The sequence below is a fragment of the Molossus molossus genome, unplaced genomic scaffold (genome assembly GCF_014108415.1).
Source record: "Molossus molossus isolate mMolMol1 unplaced genomic scaffold, mMolMol1.p scaffold_m16_p_2, whole genome shotgun sequence".
In the NCBI taxonomy this organism is placed as follows: Eukaryota; Metazoa; Chordata; class Mammalia; order Chiroptera; family Molossidae; genus Molossus; species Molossus molossus.
The window spans coordinates 92,044,349-92,058,450 of NW_023425355.1; the positions used below are offsets into that span (position 1 = coordinate 92,044,349).

Genomic DNA, 14,102 nt, shown 5'->3' on the forward strand with positions numbered 1-14,102 from the left:
CAGGGATGTCAGATGGGACCATGAAAAGCCTGTGGTGCTCATGCTAAGAACTTTAGACTACTGCTTCAGATGTGCAGCAGACCACCAGAAGCTCCAGAGAAGTATCACTACCCCAGAGGTTTGTGAAGGAGAGGATGACCTGCTCATGTCTGTGAAATAGAAAGGTCAGTATTGGGGATTAACTAGAGGGAACATTTGTGTCACACCAGAAATGGCCACAAAGGTCAAGATGATGAGTCAATCCAGAGACCACTGAGTGTTCTCATCTGCTGGGGTTAAAGGAACACCAGAGCTGGGAGTCAAGCAGATTCCTATTGGACAGGGTCTCTTTGCAGATCTGGGCCAAACTTCTCCATTGGTAACCAGCATTTTGCCTGGCCATCTTCCAATCTATAGAGGCAGCTGTCTTTGTCCCCTTATCTCTAACCCAAAGCTACAGGCCACGGGGGCATTCCATGTTACATGAGGGAGGGCCTAGGTTCTACCTGGAGGCCTTCTGTCCTCTGAGTTGACCTTGAAAAGACTCCATTCTACCAGAGAGTATGTGAGGACTACATACTCAGGCAGGCCCAGCTTTGCCCCAGAAATTCATCCCATTTGAGGCTAGATATCTTGCTTACGGTCATCTGTCACTCTGGTCACAATTGTCTTACTGGATTGCTCAGAACTTTGCCTACAGGGAACATTATTTGTAGCATCCTCTCCAAGGATACTGATCACTGCTGCCTCACACACACACACTCATGATGTGAAAAAATCATAGGCTGACTAGAGCACTGTGGAAACCACCTTCCATAAAGCCACCAAGAAGGACACAGGAGCAGCTGACAATGGAAGTCCAATTTGGAAGCAGGTGACATAGCAATATAGCACAGCAGATGTACATGGCCAACTCCAGCCAGACCCCGGAGAACAAATCCTTGGCAATCAGGGTCCCAAACCTGTTAAAATATGTGGGCAAGCCCTGCAGTGGCTTCAGAGCCAGTGCTGAAGGAGAAAGCCGAGCTATTCCCTGGAACAGGATATGAATTCTAAGAGAATGTAAACTTTCCCAGGTGTGTTAGGCTCCTGGGCCTGCAGCTATAGTTACCATGAACTGGGCAGGACTTTCTGAAAAAGGGAAATGTATTGTCACAGTTTTAGAGACCTGAAGTCTGAAATTAAGGTGTCAGCAGAGTTGGTTTCTTCTGCATGTTCTGATGGAAAATCTGTTTCACTTCTTTCTCCTAGCTTCTGGTAGCCTTGGATTGTGGCAGCAGAAACCCAATCTTCACATGGCATTCTCTGTCTGTGTATGTCTCTGTGTCCAAATTTCCCCTTTTTATATAGACAATAGTCATATTGGATTACAGGCTCACCCTACTCTATCTTAAGAAATTATATCTGCAAGGACACTATTTCCAAATAAATTTACATTCTGAAGTACTAAGGGTTAGACTTCATCATACAAATTTGGGGGGGACACAATTCAGTCCACAGCACTAGGTGCTCCATAACACAGCCTGAAGGATTATGATTCATCAAGCATGGTACTAGCTACCAGACTAATTTTTAGCAGTGTATGACATGAGGAGAGGTTGGCCCTAATGTTTAATAAAATTAATAGATTTATTTCTGAGGTTAACCTGATTGTGATTTTTTTATTTCCCGAAGACCAGCACTAGAATGGAATATAGGCAACAATGCATGCCACACTTTACATGATAATGCCTTATTTAATAACATAAAATTTTAGTTACAAATTTATAGGTTTATAATGAACTAGGTGATAAGAAACTGCCTTATTACCCAGTTTTATAACTGATTAGAAAATGGATAAAGTATCTTACCTCTATAGCATTTAAATATTGATATTGTCATTTCTAGTAATATCTATATTGAAAGAAATACCCTATCACATATTTCTTAGTGGTATAAAAATATTCTTCCAACTGCATATTAGCACAATTATTTAATTTGAAAAATAAAGCCAGATGTTCTGACAGAAATTAAAGCTGATTTGCCTCATTTGTGTGACAAATAATGAGGGCTTTCCCCAGGGAGGTTACATGGCATGTATTTCCCACATATTGAATGAGCTAGATCTGCAGCTTTAAGGTTTTGACAACAGTACGTTGAAGACATGTATAAGGTAAGAGTGCTTTTATCAAAAATTAATTATTGTAAAAAGTGTGCTTAAATCAATATTTAGTGTGCCCAGATTTTTACAAGTAAATCAGATAAAACATAGTACATAGTTCTAGGTGAAAGAGAAAGAGAGAATCCATAGTCAGGTCTTCACAGAGGCTTTTTGGTATATTTTTCAGAAATTGTGAAATGAAGAACTCTGATGAGTGGGGGAACCAATCCTTTTGCAGGTCAGGTGGTTTCCAGTGCTTGGCAGAGGGACTCAATTGAGTTGTCATCTGATTTATAGGTCCTTAAAAACAAGGGATTTTTTGTTTGTTTTTATTGTTCTTTTTTAGAGAGGGGGAAGGGAGAGAGAGTGAGACCAAAACAGAGATGAGAGTAAAAACAAGTTTTGATGGAAGACTGTTGTGCAATCATTGGAAGACCTTATAGAAGGAATTCAAAGAATGGGATGACATACTATAGTAAATATTCTTTTGCTCCTATCTACTTCCTTAGATTAAAAATACAAGTAGGATTACAATTAAAACAGTATCCTGCTTCATATTTGCACACATCATACTTGTCCATGAAAATATTAATTCGTTGGAAAAAAAATTCCCATCCATCTCTTCTAAAGATTCATTTCCAACCAAATTTTATTTTCCATATTGATTAATTATCAAACATTGTACTATATTTGTTATTCTGAATAACTGGGTACTAGGATTAATAATTATAGTGATGACATTTTTTTAAAAATAGAGTCTTGGGGTTACAATGACTAAAATAACATTTTAATTTGTCGATATATATTTGTTGCAGAGAAACAACATAGGGTTCCATAAAATATATTGAGGACAATGATAGATCACATTCAGATAAAATCATGTGAGGGATAGAAACATGAATTCAAAGAGATGAAATGTGGATGCCAACTTAGAGGGAGAAAGGGAGGGAGAAGGGAGAGAGAGAGAGAGAGAGAGAGAGAGAGAGAGAGAGAGAGAGACATCGATGTGAGAGAGACACATCAATTGGTTGCCTCCTGCATGTGTCAGGGAGTGGGATCCAACCTGCAACCCAGGTACATGTCTTTTACTGGGAATAGAACCTGTGACCCTTCCATGCATGGGCCAGTGCTCTAGCCACTGAGGCACTCTGGCCAGGGCCTAACTGGTCTTCTTAAAGACCACCTTGCCCCCTCCAAAACTTTGTCTATACTGCAACAAGAGTGATCTCTTAGGATGCAAATCTGATCACATTAAATCCCCTGCTTAGAAATCTTACAATGACTTCTCACTGTGTTTTAAATTAGAGCTAAAATCCTTAACCTGCTTAGGTTTTCAGATGAACTCATACTTACGCCCTCCCCCAGAGAGTCCTCATGTAAAACTGAGTTTTCTTCATAGCACTAGTCACAAAGACTCATGAATCATTTTTAAAAAATCAAAATTACAGTCTCTACACATGCTTTCCCACCCCATCCACAGGTCAAACATTCAGTTCCTTTTAATAGAGAACAGCTCCTGGGCCTGCCTTTATTCCTCCCCACACTACAGTTACCAGGGCATTGTCCATGCTCTGACTTCTCACACACTTGGTGACTCTTGACAATAAAAGGGGACACTTTTCTGTTTCAAGAACCTGGCTTCGACAACCAAGAGTCATAGTTTTCAAGAGGATTGTCTTTGCTAGGCTTCAGAGAAGTAAAAAATAAAAAGCCAAGAGTTATAACCTGTGTTCTCTTTTTATTTTCTCATGTGCTCACTGCTCAGACCCCTGAAATCTAGGGCTGTACTTGATCTGTAACAAGTAGTCAATGAATGTTGGTTGATTCTTTGCATCTCTGTACCACCCATTCCTGGAAGGAAATGCCTATAAGGAGCTTTTGCTGCCACCTGAATGGGTGCTAGAACATTGGGCTAGGGGTGAGGTGGATCCCCTTGATGGATATGACTGAGTTTATGTCTCAACATTTGCTTGAGGAGATAACTTCCTTATGGACTGTGGTCACCCCTTAGACTATATACTGAGTTAGGATAGGGTCTATTTCTGCCCTGGCTCACAGACATAGGCTTAACACATACTATAATGAGAGGAACATAGTTGGTACAGCTTAACTCCTTGTTGGGGGAATTAAAGAAGGTTCTCATTTTGTCTGGTGGAGGCCCTGGGAGCTCCCCAAGTTCACAGGATGACATTTTCTGCCCCGTGGAGAGAAGGAAAGGAAATGGTAAAGCATAGCTTCCTTCTCAAGGGAGAGGGACAGAAAGTCCCCTTTACATTTGATCCCTTAGAGCAGTGATTTTCAACTGGTGGGCGGTGCACACTGGTGTGAGGCAAGAATTTTTAAAACATGCAATACCTGACTAGTTAGTCAGGGGGCACTGACCTCTTTTCCCTTAGATTATGAAACATAAAAATGACAACAGCCAACACGACAAAAGCTGCCTGGTGTGAATGAATCAAAATTATACCTATGTTTTTATCCAATTGGCAAAATATATATTTTTTTAGTGTGCTGCAGAATTTTAGTAATTAGTTTATGTGTGCCATGAGATGAGAAAGACTGAACATCGCTGCCCTAGAGGCTAAAAGAGTGCTTGCATTTGAGGAAGACTGAAGGTTATGCAGGAAAGTGAGAACCCAGGAAGGGGAGCCATATGCAAGTAGGCAGAGCTTTCAGGGCTCAGCAGGGACTGGGGGTCCATTGCAGTGGGCCGGGTCAGGGTCCTCGGGTAGGAAGTGAACTCAGTCACCTCCATCAAGACATTATAGGGCAGGACACACCTTTATTCCAGGCACAGAGGTGGTAGGTCAGGAGGTGGGGTGGGAGAGTACGTTATAGCCTAAGAACAACATTGGGCAGCCCTGCCTTGCAGTAACCCAGCTCTGCAGCCAGGATATCATTATTCCTAGAGTCTTTATAACTAAAGGCTCCTGAGTTTCCACTGTCCCCTCCCTCACTGTCACTCTGACTCTGGCTTTACCCTTCCTGTTAAAGGAGGCAAAGCTTGGATAGGGGCACTGAACCCATCATGGCAGGGAACACAATATCACCTCTGGAGAGTGAAGGAACATGGACTCTTCAAAAACACTACCATGTGTACTCTTACAGGGGATTCTTATGGCCTCCCAGTGAGACAGGTTGATGGCTCCAATTGACAGATGAGGAAATACCAATTCTCCAAGGAAGAGCTTCCCCAGGTAAGCACAGTGCAACCCAGGTGTCTTAGTCAGCTCAAGCTGCCATAACAAAATACCACAAACTGAGCAGCTTAAACAGCAGACCTTGATTTTCTCAATGTTTTGAAGGCTGAAAGTCCAAGATCAGGGTGCCAACATAGTTGATTTCTGTTTAGAGCTACCTTCTTGGCTTGTAGGGGGCTGCAATCTCCTTGTGTGCTCACACAACCTCTTCTTTGTGTGTTTGGGGTGGAGAAGAGGGAGGGAGGGAGGGAGGGAGGGAGCGATTTCACACTCCCATTGCCAGTTTTCCACATGAGGACCTTCCTAATCTGGACCCAAGGCAGAGAGAGGCTGGCCACCTATCAGGCCATGCCCTGAGTCCCACATCTGTACTGAGCTCACTGTGACCCTCCAGAGGGACTGTCGTGAATTACGAAGTGTGCTTCAGGCAATAAGGTTTGTGAAGGAGTGATAAAGAGCATGATGATGTTTATGCAGCCCAGCAGGACCACAAGTCAGGGAAGCATAAGTGCCGTGTTGGGTTGACACTTGGAAAGGTTATAGGAGTCCATAAGGAGTCACCTGCACCTGTGAGGTTATGGTGGGTGGGTAGACATAGAGGGGGTTGGCAGCCAGGAAGAAACTGAGGAGATAACGTCCCCCAGGCAGAAGTAACCACTGAAGGGATCACAGTGGAGGTTCACAAAGTGGAGAAGGGGGCCCACCTGGCTGCCCAAGACCCTGGGGAGGATTTGGGGCAGGACTGGAAGCCCCAGAGGCTGAGAGCAGGAGCAGAGGGGTGGTGGAAAACGGGCTGTTGAACAGTCAGAGCCAGCTGTGGCTGGCAAAGAGCTGGTCTGAAGCCACAATTTAGGAAGTATGGGCTGGCACTATCTGATAGGAAGATAGAAAAGAGCTTCATGCTCTTCCTGGAAGGGCCCATTTGGCTGTACAGAGCCCTAGGCCCTCAGTAATTGTGGTGCAAAGTAGAGAAGCTCTTCCTGGGTTGTGAGCAGACAAAACTCCTACTTGACTCATGGAAGTTAAGAGACATCGGAGACCACCCAGCTGGGAGGAAGCCAAGTGGAGAGAAACATCAAGGTCCCCTCTGCTGCCACGCCATGTTCCATGCTCTCAGCTAGGCTGGCCATCCCCTGTGCTTTATTCCCAACAGCTAGTACTAAAGGAGGTGTGTTCTGGAAGCATCCTGTCACCTTGATTGAAGCATCTCCACACCATCTCACCATGAAGTGCTTCTATGTTTATTTCTCCATGTGGTTAACATTTGCCAGGTGTTGGCTCTGTGCATGGCCCAGTGTTGGGTGACTAAGCTGAAAGACAGAAGACCCCCAGGTGCTGAACTGAGCAGATGGCACAATCACAATTCCTTTACCTCAACCGAGGAGCCCAGCTGCCCACAGGGCCGGGTTGGGAAACAAGCAGTAGTAGGATTATGAGGGTGTGAGGGAGGAAGGAGGAAAAGGACAGAGTGTGTATCTTTCAACATGTCACATTGGATTCTCAAATGCAAGTGTGGCCACAGGATCTCATCCCCACCAGTCACCCCATTTCTCTCTTCCTCTCACAAAGACGAGGGAAAGACAGCTGCTGCTGCAATCCCTATGTCAGGGAAGGACCTTTCCATCCTCTGGGTCTGCACTCAAGTGAGAAATCTGGGACCCTGCTTGAGCCCTCCCTGTGCCTTCTCCCTCTCTGGAGCCTGTATCTTCCTTTTCTCTTAAACTTTTCTGCCCAAGGAGGCCCAGACCATCACCCTCTGGCCTGGACTACTGCAGAAGGCCCTCTCTGCTCCAGAATTGCCTCCCTGCTGCCCAGTCCACCACACAACATGTCAAATCCATTGGGGCTCCTCACAGCCCTTGGGATAAAAGTCCCAGGCCTCTGGCAGATGGGAGTAGGCTGACAGATTAAAGTGTTTGCTCAAAAGAAGGCACCAAGAGCCTCCTCTGGGCCAGACTTGGTTCCAGGTGCTGGGGATCCCAGAGTGAGAAACACTGGCAAGGCTTTTACTCTTGGTGGGCTTGTCATCTGGGGAGGGAGCCCTTGATGCCCAAACACAAAGACCCAAACACTCACATCTATCATGTGATGACATAAATCAATGCTGCTAATGTGAAGTGAACATGAATGGAGAATATCCCAGGGTCCACATTTGATGTGGTTGGCCAGGCGAAGGAGGCCTCTGGGAAGAGAGGACATTTCAGCTGAGACTTGAATGACGGAGAGGAGGACAAGAAGAGGATGCCACCACAGGAATTTCTTGGAGTGGATTGTCCCAGACAGAGGAAGAGGGAAGGCAAAGACTACAGGTGGGAATGAGCTGGGGAATGAGCTGGGTGTGCTTCGGGGCCATCTGAGTAGGCCAATGAAGCAGGACTTCAGTGACAGGGACTGGGGGTGGGTGGCAAGGAGAGAGAAGGTCATCTCTGGCAGGGGAGGGGGTGCTTTTGACCACAGGGGAGGACTTTGGAATTTACTCTAAAGAGACAGGGAACCACAGGGAGGACCTGTCATCAGGTAGAAGCGGGGTCTGGTAGTGTTGCAAAGTTTGCCTCGGCTGCCATGGAGGTTGAAGTGGAGTAGAGAGAAGGGCCAGAGCAGGGGCAGAGAGAAAAGGAGCCAGGTTCAGGAACCATGGAGACATGGAGAAGGGGAGCAGTCACTGATTAGTGTCAATAAAATCTGATGATGGGTTAGACTGGGGTCAGGGACAAAGGAGAGAGAATAAAGAATCCTGGCATCTTTGCTTGAGCAACCAGGTGGTAGGCGGAGCCCTTGGGGAAGCCTGGGGAAGAAACGAGTGTGCTGAGTGGGATGAAGTGCTCTGGTTTGGACATCTTCCTTCTGAAATTCCCATGGGGCATCCACGTGGGCAGTTTGATGAGCATATGTGGAGCTCAGGGAAGAGGAACATTTGGAGCCATGGACAGCAAGACAAACCCTCCAATGAGAGGACCTTGAGGATTCCAGGGCTGAGGCTGGGAGTCCGCCTTCATCACACTGAACTGAGATGAGCTAATAATCAAAGCTGGACAAGACCAGAGGCTGCTCAGGCTATGGGGCACACAGGACCACTCTCACACTGCTGATGGGAGTTCCAAGGACAAGTAGGCAAAGAGGGAGGAGGTCAGCCTGAAGGTGGAGTGTCACAGAAGCAGAGAAAGGAAAGGGTTTTGAGAAGGAAGGAGGGTCAACTGTGCTGAGAGATGGATCAAAATGAGGCCCTAGGGGTGACAAAGGAGAAGCAATAGAGGCATCACAGCCCAGCCCTGGCAGAGTGAGGAGTGGGTGCCCTGAGGCAGAGCTGGAGAGTCAGCAGGTGTAAAAGAGGTAAGGGTGAAAATAATGGAACTGAGTTGACAGTCAGTGACACAAGACCCACAAATATTCCCAAAGGAACACCCTATGGAAGGATCCCAAGCAAATCATGGTGGAAATCAAGACAGAAGGATAACATGAGGTGCAAGCCATAGCAGGTGAACTAACACTGAGGTTCAGTGAACAGAAATTTGCCAGGTGGGTATTAAGAGCCACAGTTCCCCCATACAATGGGCAGTCTTGGCCCTCAGTGGGGAAAAGGGGAGGGGGTCTATGCACAAGGCCAATTGGGAAAGATGGTTTGAGACAGAACACTCGTCTTTCTTTCTTTTTATTTATTTATTTTTTGCATTTATTTTCAGATAGAGCAGGAGAGATAGAGGGAGGAAGAGAGAGAGAGAGAGAGAGAGAGAGAGAGAGAGAGAGAGAGAGAGAAATATCAACATGAGAGAGACACATCGAGTAGCTGCCACCCACACAACCCCAACCAGGGCCGGGAACAAACTGCAACCAAGGTACGTGCCCTTAGTGGGAACTGAACCTGGGCCTCTCTGGTCCGTGGGACGATGCTCTAACTGCTGAGCCAAACCGGCCAGGGCATTTTTTTTTTCTTTATTGTTTATTTTAGAGAGAGAGGAAGTGAGAGGGAGAGAGAGATAGAAACATTGATGAGAGAGAACATCGACTGGCTGCCTCCTGCATGCCCCCCACTGGGGGATTCGTCCCACAATCTGGCCATGTGCCCTGACCAGGAATCGAACCAGCGACCTTTTGGTACATGGGTCGACGCTCAACCATTGAGCCACACTGGCTGGGCTCGTGTTTCTTCATTTACCATCCAACAGGTAGGAAAGCTGGGGGAATAAGACCATATGGGCAAGCCAAGGTCCAACTATGAGACTAACTCCAACATGGTCTGTTTCTGGGAGATGGGTGAGTGTAAAAGGCATGAGTCCTCTGAACTTGGAATTTTCTCCTAGAAACAGTTCCTAAGCCATGGGGGAAGACAAGGAAAGGAGATTCACAAAAGAACTGGGAATAGCCAAAAACATGTTGTGAGAAGATGCCCAACCTCACTGCTGACCAGGGACAAGGAAGGCACATGGTAACAAGGTAGCGCCTCTCTCCATGGGATGGGTAAATGGTTAAAACTGGACAAGATCAAAGGCTGCTCAGACTGTGAGGTACACACGACAGCTCCCATGCTGCTGGTGGGAGTGAACATGGGTTGAGCAGGCCATGGAAAATAATGGATTAGCGATGCCTAATTATAAAAGCAGTGGGCTCAGCCCCAGTCCCAGCAAAACCATTTCTTGATGTACATTCCAGAGCCTGTTGTACAGACAGTGGCTCAGACAGGTATGTGTAGGATGCTGCTGACAACAGTGTCTGAAACAGCCAAAGACTGGGAACAGCCTGAATGCCCATACACAGGGTCATAGACAAATAAACTGGGGCTGTGATTTAACAAGGAGCATAGGCAAGCTGGATACTCAGAGAAACTTCGACCAGGAAAGTTTGAGTGGGGAAAGCAAGGCACAGAACAGGATTCTGAACAGATGCCAAGCAAGGAAAAAGAAGAGATCCAGGCAACAATACCTGGAGGTGTGACCCTGAGGAAATCTGTCTACCAGGCTATTCACCTGGCCCCAGACTCATATAATGGGACAGGAGCAGAGTGATGAGACCCACAGGGACTGGCACTCTGTTTTAAGCTGAGGCAGCACTGCCCTAGGTGGCAAAGGAAAGGGGAAGGACTCAGAGCCAAACAGACAGAGATTTCTGCAGAGGCACAGCACTCATGCTGCCATGAGGGGCCTAGAGAGCACTGTCCCAGAGCCCATTAGGCTGGCCAAGGCACAGGGGAAAGGAGACACATTGGGCACCCCATCAAAATAAACCGGCTACCCATAAACACACTCGGGAGATCCCAATTATGTTGTTCACTGAAGCAGGGCTGGAGGGGGAAGGAATTGCCAAGGATACACAGTAAGACACAGGATCAAGGGGTTGAGTTTTAAGTAGCAAAAGCCTGTTCTTGAATTTGGGACTTGCAGTTAGCTAAATGAGAGAGGCTATGGCAATCTTCACAGGGTTGGCCCCTGTCACCAGGGCAGCTAATCACTCTGGCCCATCCTGCACCCTCAGTGGCAGAGACCTGCAGCCCTCAGTCCCCAAGTGAGGTGTGGGCAGCGAGGGGCGTGGTGTGTGTGAGCGCGCATGTGCACGTGTGGCATCTACTCCACAGAATCCCACCAGGTGCAGTTCTAAAGGAGGTGCTCCTCGCCTAGCCTCGGGACAGCACCAGTCCTGGGTGGGGAACAAGGAGGGGGAGGGGAAGAGCAGGTGAAGAAGCCCCAGAGGCTCCCCAACCCTGGCCTGAACGCAGCGCTGGCGGGCGCACCTTGGGCTTGTCCAGCCACTCTCTGGCGGGCATCCCAGGGTGTGGACATCTCCCCACGCTGGCACCCTGAGGGTAATTTCCGGGAGGGGCGGGGGCCAGGGTTGGATCCCAGACAGGGCACATCAACTCAGGGTGCTACAGCCCCGCCGAGTGACCCACGTGCTCCAATGGCCCGGCGGTCGGCCGGGCGACGCGGAGGGTCCACGTTCCGCCACCACTGCGCCCCCGCTCCTAGTTCCCACTGCAGAGAGCGGTGGCGAGCAGACACCGGCGCACTGGCCCACGTGCCACTCGGAGAGAGGGACAAGGAAAGGAAGAGGGAGAGCAGCGGGAGAGAGCCAGAGAAAGAGGGGCATCTGACCCCACCGCCTCTGTGCTTAGCCCTCTGCCCTGCTGCTGGGACCTGGATCAGGCAGGACCACGCCGCGGGAGAAGGTGAGCTTGGCCCCTAGAGACCCTGCCGCCCTCCACCCGCCGCAGCAGGACTGGGGCACCTACCGGGGCTGGGAGCAGTGTGGGGAGGAGGCTGCGGCCCCTGTGGGCCTTCGGAGGTGGGGGTTTGAACCTGGGATGCAGAGGTGCCACCAGGGGAGGAGAGGCAGCTGAGGGGTGGGAGGGGCGGTGGGCATTAACCTCGCTCTCGCCCCGTTCGTATTCACAGGCGGTGGAGACCTGGGAAGTTCTCTGAGTCCTAGGCTCCGGCCCCAATTCATTTCTCACCCAGTGCCACCCTGGTCTGCGCCGGGAACCGTTTCCTGCCCCTAGTATTAGCCCCTGCGCTGGTGAAAATTGCGGGCGATGGCGGTGATGCTGCTGCAGGACTGGTGCAGGTGGATGGGCGTCAGCGCTCGCAGGGGCCTGCTCATCCTGGGCATCCCAGAGGACTGATGAAGCTGAAGTCCAAGAGAGTCTGGAGGCTGCCCTGTGGCCCATGGGCCACTTTTCCGTCCTGGGTAAAGTGTTTCGAGAGGAAGACAATGCCACTGCGCCCTGGTGGAGCTTGACCGGGAAGTCAACTATGCTTTGGTTCCCAGGGAAATTCCAGGCACCGGGGGTCCCTGGAACATGGTCTTTGTGCCCAGATGCTCAGGCGAGGAGTTTCTTGGTCGTGTGTTCCACTTCCTGGAGCAACAGGGGCAGACAGTGGAGAGTGTGGCCGGAACCCTGGGGCTGGGGCTGGGGCTGCGCAGGGTGTGCTGGCTCCAGTCGGTCAGTCAGGCGGTCCAGCCCTGGGTGGAGACCATGAGGTACCAGCGCCTGGGGGTGTTCTCCGGGAGGACCAGCCAGCCCCGGGGGAGGAATCCTTTGAGGCTTGGCTAGACCACACTGCTGACATGCTGCACGTGTGGCAAGGGGTCTCAGAAAGGGAGAGGAGGAGGAGGCTGATAGAAGGCCTTCAAGGGTCGGCCCTGCAGCTCATTCATGGGCTCCTGGTGGAGAACCCTACCAGGACCGCGCAGGACTGCCTGGAGGCCCTGATCTAGGTGTTTGGAGACAAGGAGTCCCCGGCGACCCTCCGGGTGAAGTGTTTGACTGCTTAGCAGCAGTTGGGTGAGTGTCTGCTTTTGTGTTGCGACTGGAAGTCTTGCTACAGAAAGCCATTGAGAAGGGGGCCCTGGCTCGAACCTCAGCCTACCACTTGCGCCTAAGGCAGGTGCTCACTAGGGCCAACCTTACTGAGCCACTGGATGAAGCCCTGAGGACGCTGAGAATGGTTGGGAGGTGTCCAAGTTTCCTGGAGATGCTGGGGCTGGTTCGGGAGTCTGAAGCATGGGAGGCCAGTCTAGCCAGGAGCGAGAGAGCCCAGCCAGAAGAAGGGGCTGCTGTCCAGGCCGCTGTCCAGGCCAATGCCCAGGCTGATGCCAGAGCCAAACCTAAGGCCGAGGATGACAAGGGGGAGGAGAAGGAAGAGCAGGAGCAGGATGAGGAGCAGGAGGATGGTGACAACCATGACCCTACCCCTGTAGGCCTAGGTCAGGCAGGGCCTTCAGAGCCCCCTGGGAGCCCCACACCTGCCCAAATGGGCAGTGCTTCCGGGGCAGGTGCAGGAGGTCCTGGTGGTGAGCCAGAGGGCCTGGCCCAGGCAGGAGACAAGGAGGCCGAGGACAACCCCCAGGAGGGGCTCAAACCCATCCCGGAGGAGTCGGAAAATGAGGATGGGGTTGGGGAGATAAGCTCCCCCAAGTCCTCCCCAGGCAAATAGGCTCTCAAGGCCCAGCATCCTCCTCTCCTCTTGGGCAGCAGAGCCTTGGAGGCAGGGGGAGGTTGGGCCAGGGCAACTTCCTCACCCCACACTGGGAGCAGAGCCCAGGGAAGGGCCCAGTCGGCCCAAACCAATCTCCCGAGACCCCCACCACCCCTAAGGAGCCCTGGCCACCACCATCAGCCTTTCCAAGTGACCAAGATGACCACGTTTGACACCAAATGGGATGGTAAGAGGTGCCCCCATGTGGTAGCACCAGACCTGGCCCCAGCCCCAAACCCTGACCACCTTGGGCAGCTGTCCTGGGAGCACCCCTGAGCAGCCCATCCCAGGCTAGGAGAGGGGCACCTGAAGACATCTCCCACCCGCATGGAACTGGGAGATGTTAGGGCCCATCACAGGGGTGTCAGTCATGGGAACCCCCATTCTCCATCCTCCAGAGCAGGATGCTCCTTGTACTGGGAGGGCCCTACCCTGCTTCTCTGTAGGCCCCATGGTGACCCACGTATCAAGTAATCACATGCATCCCACCCCCCCCAACACACACACACACACACACACACACACACTAGCCGTGGTCCTTGTGCAGAACGGCCAGGTGTGTGTGAACCCCGTGGGTGTCCTGACCTACCTACCGGGGCAGCCGCCTCTCAGCCCCGGCAGGTGCTGTGAGCTGCACAGACAGCCAAGGCTCTGCCAGCTCTCGTCCAGAGCCGTGAGCTCAACCTCTGCTTTCTCGGTGTAGATTTAGGCCAACTGCTGCTTGTTCTTGTGGAGATGTGTGTGTTCTCTGAGCAGTTCCCCACCACGGATACCCCAGCCCAGTTTCAGGAGATGGCGGGAAGGACAGACGAGGGC

The 14,102-nt window shown here is 50.3% G+C and overlaps 1 protein-coding gene across 1 annotated transcript; it reads left to right on the forward strand.

Moving 5' to 3' along the window:
* The first annotated feature begins 11,839 nt into the window (after positions 1 to 11,839).
* PNMA6A (PNMA family member 6A) lies at positions 11,840 to 13,244 on the forward strand. The gene is given in 6 exon segments (XM_036270109.1): positions 11,840 to 11,925; positions 11,927 to 12,024; positions 12,027 to 12,314; positions 12,317 to 12,595; positions 12,598 to 12,925; positions 13,079 to 13,244. Coding segments are annotated over 6 exon segments (1,245 nt in total).
* Positions 13,245 to 14,102: the final 858 nt, after the last annotated feature.